Source organism: Hordeum vulgare, chromosome 3H (assembly GCF_904849725.1).
Source record: "Hordeum vulgare subsp. vulgare chromosome 3H, MorexV3_pseudomolecules_assembly, whole genome shotgun sequence".
In the NCBI taxonomy this organism is placed as follows: Eukaryota; Viridiplantae; Streptophyta; class Magnoliopsida; order Poales; family Poaceae; genus Hordeum; species Hordeum vulgare.
Genome location: NC_058520.1, coordinates 557,507,074 through 557,515,067, shown reverse-complemented (window position 1 = coordinate 557,515,067; position 7,994 = coordinate 557,507,074). Strand labels below are relative to the sequence as shown.

The 7,994-nt window shown below is 49.8% G+C and overlaps 1 protein-coding gene across 1 annotated transcript; it reads left to right on the top strand.

The window, feature by feature from the left end:
- Positions 1-4,543: 4,543 nt before the first annotated feature.
- On the top strand, positions 4,544-7,695 carry LOC123445025 (protein NRT1/ PTR FAMILY 8.2-like). Its single transcript, XM_045121940.1, has 5 exons — positions 4,544-4,782; positions 4,881-4,995; positions 5,144-5,361; positions 5,451-5,965; positions 6,647-7,695. Exons 2-5 carry the CDS (start codon positions 4,884-4,886, stop codon positions 7,473-7,475), a joined length of 1,674 nt encoding a protein of 557 aa, XP_044977875.1. The 5' UTR covers positions 4,544-4,782; positions 4,881-4,883; the 3' UTR covers positions 7,476-7,695.
- The last annotated feature ends 299 nt before the right edge of the window (positions 7,696-7,994 follow it).

The window sequence follows — 7,994 nt, the reverse complement described above, 5'->3', positions numbered from 1 at the left end:
CCTAAGGAACAAGGAGGTTTGGGAATTCTAACATTGTCACTCATAGTAAATGCCTACCTATGAAACATCTTCATAAAAATTTCTCCATAAGAAAAATTTGCGTTGGGTGAAGCTTATTTGGAATCTTACTACCGCGAAGGTGTGATTACAAATAGGCTTGTGGGCTCTTTCTGGTGGAAAAGTATCCTTAAATTACTACCTCATTTCAAGTTGGTGCCCAGAGGAGAAATTGGACATGGAAACATCACTACTTTCTGTCAAGACAATTGGGGTCATGGAACAATTAATGAAAGACTCCAAGAGCTTTTATCCTTTTCCTCCAATGTAAACTTGACTATCAAAGAGTTTCTCTAACCAACAAATATTGTGGAAAACTTCCATACTCCACTCTCAGCCTAGTCTCATCAACAATTCCAAGAGGCGCAAGTCATTTCTCAACAAGTGCAGATCAACACTCATGTTGACAAATGGATATAACCATGGTGCACCAATTATTTCTCCATCAAGATGTAGCAGGATATGTCCAAAGGAGATCTTTCTGCACCCATTCTTAAGAAAATATGGAGGGACGTTGCTATGCTAAGATACATTTTTTTTCTAGTTGTTGATGCATGAAAAGTCAATACATGAAAAATGGTTCCGAGAAAGATATTGCACTTGCCTTCATATAATTGTGAATTATGCTATAATAGCACTGAGGAGACTGCTATGGACCTTTTCTGGGATCGTGATTTTGCTTATGTTGTTGGAACTCCATTTTGGGTCACAAAAACAAAGGCATTTCAGTTTATGGTGAGATCTTACTCACAATTCAAGCTCCGCCTGCCCCTATTGCCATGGAGATCACTATCACACGCTGCTGTAATATATGGATGCAAATAAATGGTAAAATCTTCAAGGTACATTCATGATTAGTTCAATCATGGAAAGCCTCACTTAAGTTTGATCTTCTTCTATTGAAGCATAGAATGAAGGACAGATTTGAGTCTCAATGTTCTAGCTGGTTTGATTAATCTCTGACTTAAGCATCCAAGTTACCTCTAGATTTTACTAAAATAGGAGTACGGTGAGTTCTTTTTTTTTTACTTTTATGTACTTTGTAAACATTTTGAAATTTCCTTAGAATGATTGTTCTACGATTTTGGTTCAAATAAAATCTACTACAACAACATGACACTTTTTCACTTGATTAACACCTTTTTCATAACACAACAATTATATTAATTTTATCTTTCTTCCCCCTTTGGCGGGAAACTAGGATAAAAGTTTCCTCCCCTCGATCTTCACGGGTGAGCGTGTGGATTCACCTTTCCTCCGCGAGTCGCTTGAGCAACCGGTGGCGGGAAGGGAAATCATGTTGCCTTGGCTCCAACAGTAGATAGGATTCCACGACAGGGGGATTTATGAGAGTAATGCTACACCTATGTAATACTAATTACGGGATTTACGCAATCAACGATGTGGGTGTTTGTGATTGAAGTTTGGGGGAGGAGTTAGTTAGGTAATTTACGTAAAAAAATGTTGGTAGCATTACGTAGTCGTGGGATTATTGGGATTTATGGTTAGGGATGGAAAGTCTAGTAAGTTTCTATAGGGTTTCGTAGGTCTAGCATTTTCACAGTAATTAACACCAAGGAAGATTTGTGGGTTAATGAATTCCTTCCCCGACAAGGAGATCAACTATGGCCGGTGACAAATTTGGGAACTAGCATGTCCTAGCAAGGATGACGTGGCGGAGAAGCGTTGTGGCGAACTTGTGTCCTAACGACGTCTGCTCCAACGCCGACGCGGAGTTTGTGGGGTAGTCAAGAAACAAATGCAAATAGTGGTCTGGATCGAGGACATGTGGAAGAAGGATCATGTAATGGGTTTATGGTTGGTGAGTGGAAGGTATGGTTTCCTTCTCCGGCGTCTTGTCGTGAAGGGATGCCATCTGGAGATCAATTGCATGTTCGTGGTGTTGCCCCCGTCTTATTCGTTCAATGGCAATGGCTTTGCATGTGGTGAGTCATCTGGAAGGTCCCGCAAAGCTGCATGTCAGCGATAAAGCCACATCGAGCTTGAAAGAGCTGGTGATTCGTCAATTTTTTATGGCTGCTATGGTGGTGCGAGAGGTAGGTGACGGACGTTGGTGACAAACACAAGGGACTTTTCGGTCTTGATGGTAATTTTCTTTCTTGGTTGATATTTCTTTGTGCAAAGGCTAGTCATCTGCTATTTTTAGCATTGTGAGGCCGTTGTCTACGTTACTCGTACTGCCTTATATTATACTATAATCTTTATGATGTAAATTCAACACGTATTACCATGATTTTGTGTGTGTGTATTCGCAACCATTCCAATTGGCACCCTTAGAGCATCTCCAACAGCCGCCTAACGCGCAGCGCTAAAATTGAGTTTGCGGCGCGCCCTTCACTTGTTTTGGCATGGCGGCCATCGCTGGCTCCAGCACGCGCTGTAAAATGCAGCGCGCGTGCCTAGCTCCAGCAAGCGCTGTAAAATGCAGCGCGCGCGCTATCGCTCAAACAACATATGCACTCAAAACAAAAGCAAAAAAAGATAAAAAACAAACAAAATAAATCAGCATAAATAGTTCAATTTCGTTACAACTCAAACAAATAGTTTATTACAACTCAAAAAAATAGTTTCTTACAACTCAAACAAATAGTTTATCTTTCAAATACAACACATAGTCCAATAATACAACATCAAATGCACAAATCATGATGCTCTTTGTCGGTCATTTCATGCCCACCATTCCTCGATGAGATCCTTTTGAAGATTAACATGCGTTTTGGGACGCCGAGTGGCATGATAAGAGGCAACAAAACGGGCCACCCTTTCAGCCCTCCGCCGCACTCGCACGGGATGTCCCAAGAGCTCATACTGAGAGTAGTCTAAATCTTGGCCATGCTCATTCTCGATGATCAAGTTGTGCATGATCACACAAGCATACATGATGTACCAAAGCATCTTTTGATCCCAAAATCTAGCCGGTCCTCTCACAATAGCAAATTGGGCTTGCAAAATCCCAAAAGCTCTCTCCACATCTTTTCTAGCCGCCACCCGAGCATTGTCGAAATCAAGATTTTTCTTACCTTCCGGTTTTTTCAACGGCCTCACAAATTTTTGCCACTTTGGGTAGATGTCGTCCGCAAGATAGTAGCCATAGTTGTATGTACGATCATTTGCTACAAACTGCACCGGTGGCAGTTCCCCATTTGCAATCTTATTTATCAGTGGTGACCGGTTGACAACGTTGATGCCATTCAAAGATCGAGGCATTCAAAAAAACATGCCAAATCCAAGTCTCTTGATCTGCCACCGCTTCAAGGATTATAGTGGAGCCCTTTTTTTGGCCGTGGAATTGTCCATGCCATGTCGTAGGACAATTCTTCCAACTCCAATGCATGCAATCTATTGAGCCAAGCATACCTGGGAAGCCACGAGCTTTGTTCATCTCCAATAGCCTTGGGGCGTCTTCAACATTGGGAGATCTCGAATAGTCCTGGCCAAACACTTGCATAATTCCGACTACGAAGCGCTTGACACACATGATGGCTTGACTCTCACCCATAACCAAATGATCATCAACTAGATCAGCGGGGATACCGTATGCCAACATACGCAAAGCGGCTGTCACCTTCTGAAAGGTGTTATGCCCGAGCTCTCCGGTGGCATTTATTCTTTGCTGAAAAAATCGGTCATGGCTCGCTATTTTCTCTGCAATGCGCCTGAACAACTCGGTGTTCATCCTAAACCGACGCCGGAAGTACGACTCAGGATACACGGGATTATCCGCAAAATAGTGCCTGATCAATCTATTGTGGGCATCGATCCTATCCCTCCAAATTTTCTGCCGATCCATAATCGAACAACCGTGCTTCGGTTTTTTATTTATGTGCATAGCTAGGATCATTGCAAGATCCTCCTCCTCTTCCATATCAAATTCTTCTTCGGAAGAATCATATGAGGAACTCATCTACAATGTTTAATTTAAACTAAGCTATAAAACTACAAACAACATGCATCAAATTCATGTAAAAAATGTGTAGTTGAATCCAGTACATACCTTGCGGGCGTTTTGTCGAATACCTTGAGGGCGCCGAGCGGCAGTGGGCGTCCGGGCGCTGTTCGTCGGACGACTGTTGTGCGCGAGGGGCGACGGTGACTAGAGAGAGAAGGAGGAAGCAGCGGCGGCGCGGGGATAGGCCGGGGAAGCGCCGGAGCGGTCGCCGGAAGAAATGGGGTGGCGCGGACGGCGGCGGTGCCACGACTCGATGGGTAGGTGGAGTTGCCAGCGAGCGCTCGAGTATGCACCGCGCGGGAGCGGGCGCAGCAAATAAACGGCGCGCGATGACGTTTTCGCCCACGCGCCGAACTGGTTTTGCCGTGCACGCGGTTTTTGAGCCTCCGTTGGAGCGTCCCGAGCAGGGCGCCCAAAAATGACTTATTTTACAGCGTGTTGCTTGTTTAGCGCGGCTGTTGGAGATGCTCTTATATACGTCATTGTAAACCTATCCCGCTGTCCATTTGTTCGGTTGCCATTCCACCAGTAGAAAAAGCTCTCACTCTCAACTCTCGAGGAGCACCATATGCACAGGAGTAGATAGCCAAACACAAACTCGTTTGCTTTGTCTCAAAAAAGAAAAAAGAAAAACTCGGTTGCTCAGAGCCAAGGGGACAAGATAAATATCGAGAACGCAAGGTGTAGCCGCAAAGGAAGGTGGGCGACGAGCAGATCATCAGGCAGAGGAAAAGCCGATTAATCAAGCCATCAAGGTAAGTTTTCTTGGACCCTTTTGTCTCGATTAAACTCTCAACCTTGTTCTGAAGTGGTTTCATTTGCTCTGCATGCGCCTGTGCGTCGAACCGTTCAGGCCATGGAAGCTGTGGAAGTAGAGTCGAAAGGCTCGCACGGCGGCGATCAGACGTCGTCGTCGTCGAAGAAGAAGAAGGACCGCCGGAGCTCGTGGGGCTGCGCTTTCCTCCTCGGTAACGCGTGCAGCCTTTTCGTTTTGCTGTCCCCCCACTGTGGCTTGCATCTGCATGCATGTATGCGTATCTATGTGTCATGCACTTACGCTTGGTGCGGTGGCCTGTTAACGATGATGCATGCACGCACGCGTGGGCGTCTGAGCAGTGAGCAACTGCTTCCAGTACACGGCCTACTTCGGCGTGTCGACCAACCTGGTGAACTACCTCAAGGTCCAGCTGCACTCCGGCACCAAGGCCGCCGCGAACAGCGTCACCAACTGGCAGGGCACCGGATCCATCACGCCGCTCGCCGCCGCCTTCCTCGCCGACTCCTTCCTCGGCAGATACTGGACCATCACCATCTTCCTCCTCATCTCCGTCGCGGTAAGTGCGCGTCATATGTCATCATAGTATATCTTCAGCCATCACCGGCAAGCTCACCTCACCAGGATCTTGATGGGTGGAACATACAGGGGTACGGTGTCGTGACGGCGAGCGCGTCGGCGGCGCTGGAGAGCGCCGTGTTCTACGCGGGACTGTACCTGGTGGCGCTGGGCAGTGCGCTGCAGCCGGTACTGTCGTCGTTCGGGGCCGACCAGTTCGACGTGGGGGCCGACGAGGAGGAGCGCGGGCGGCAGAGCTCCTTCTTCAACTGGTTCTACCTGACCGTGAACGTGGGCTCGCTCGTGGGCGGCACCGTGCTGGTGTGGGTGCAGTCCGCCCACGGCTGGCAGCTGGGCTACGGCATCCCGGCGCTGCTGAGCGTGGTCGCCGTCGCGCTCTTCCTGGCCGGTACCGGCGCGTACCGCCGGCACCAGCCCCCCGGCGGCAGCCCGCTCACCAGGATCGCGCAGGTGGTGGTCGCCGCCGCCAGGAAGTGCGACGTGGAGGCCCCCGCCGACGCCGCGCTGCTGCACGAGCTTGACGGCGACGACGGCATGTCGGCGATACTCGGGAGCCGCCGCCTCGTGCACACTGATCAGTTCAGGTCAGTGGCTCACCGCTCACAGGCCGTGCCACGGCCGCCGCTAGAACGCAGCTTCCACTTGCACCGGTCCTGCCCACTACTTGTCTCCATCAAGCGCATTTTTCCGAGAACAGAAGAAACGTAAAAAAAAAAACAAATTGAGCCATGCTGGAGTTCGCTTACCTGGGTCAAGGCACCACGTACCGCGCTGATTAGTCTAGTCTATCTGTAGTCTGTAGATGCGCAACTTTTCCATTTTGTCAAAATTTTGCGCATCTTGATGATTGAAACGGAAAGATGCTTGTGTAAAATCGCAGAATGTGCCTGTCAGACAGACGGCCACGTTCCGTGGTGCCGTTAGGGCGTGCACTGCCTGTCAGACAGACAGCCACGTTCCGTGGTGCCGTTAGGGCGTGCACGGTACGTACGTTCGTTCCATTTCTTAGGAGGATGGAGAATCATAGTATACATATAATTGCACCGGAAGGAAGTTTGTCGCATGCACGCCCAGTCCGTTCCACATCATTTTCCCTCCTTTTGCTTTCCTGCCATTTCCACATCCCCCGATTTCATGAAAGACACTGTCCTTGTCGTCTGGATGTTTGCGTGCATTGGTCATGGCATCTTTTACTCGACCTGACGAAACTTCACGGTGCGTTGCCAGTATATTAACATCTGTTGCACCGGCGGTCGATCGCTCAGGTTCTTGGACAAGGCGGCGGTGGAGACGGCAGGTGACAAGGCGAGGGCGGCGAGCCCGTGGAGGCTGTGCACGGTGACGCAGGTGGAGGAGCTCAAGTGCGTGCTCCGGCTGCTGCCGGTGTGGGCGTGCGGCATCACCTTCGCGGCAGCGTACACGCAGATGTCCACCACCTTCATTCTCCAGGGCGACACGCTGGACCCACGCATAGGCAGCTTCCGCGTCCCCGCCGCGGTGCTCACCGTCTTCGACACCCTCAGCGTCATGCTCTGGGTGCCGCTCTACGACCGCGCCGTCGTCCCGCTCGCGCGCCGCCTCACGGGCCACCGGCGCGGGTTCACGCAGCTGGCGCGCATGGGCGTGGGCTTCGTCATCCTCACGGTTGCCATGCTCGCCGCCGGCACGCTCGAGGTGGCACGGCGACGTGTCGTCGCGCGCCACGGCACCTACACCGGCGCCGACGGCGCGGAGTACGTGCCGATGTCCATCTTCTGGCAGGTGCCGCAGTACGTGGTTGTAGGCGCCGCGGAGGTGTTCACGTTCATCGGGCAGATGGAGTTCTTCTACGACCAGGCGCCGGACGCCATGCGGAGCGTCTGCTCGGGGCTCTCCAGCGCGGCGTTTGCGCTGGGCAACTACGCGAGCTCGGCGCTCGTGGCCGTCGTGGTGCGCGCGACGACGAAGGGCGGGCGGCCCGGGTGGATCCCCGACGACATCAACGACGGCCACCTGGACTACTTCTTCTGGCTGCTCGCCATGCTCTGCATCGGCAACTTTGGCGCCTACATTCTTGTCGCACGGTGGTACAGCTACAAGAAGACCGCTGACTGAACAAGGACTTCAGCGTGCGTGCTAGGGTTGCTCCCCAAATGCAATATAAGTACTCAGTTGTAACTGAGAAAGCCGCGTTTTGTTGCTAGAAATCTCGAAGCAACTCTGCCGCAAAGCTCCTCCTACCGGTTCCGGTATATATACCGGCGAACTATCGTCCATCAACTCTGTAATCTACTACCTTCGTCCCGTAATATATAAAAGCCTTTTTTAACACTAATATAAAAACGTTTTTAACACTGTACTAATGTCACTTAGAAAATAAAAGACACTCCATTACGCCCCGCTTGGTTTAGGTGTATTCATATACACTTGTATTTATTTTACAGGTGTATAATACTGGTCATATTTAATTTTCAACTCGAAAGAAAAAGACTGGTGGAGGTCTGTATATTTTACACCGGTATGGACTGAGAAACGTCAATCCAATCACGGCCTTAGTGTAAAAACGCTTTTATAAATGTTTTCATCCGGAGCGCCAGCTGAAACGTTTTGCCGGCTCCGTGCATGCCCTGCAAT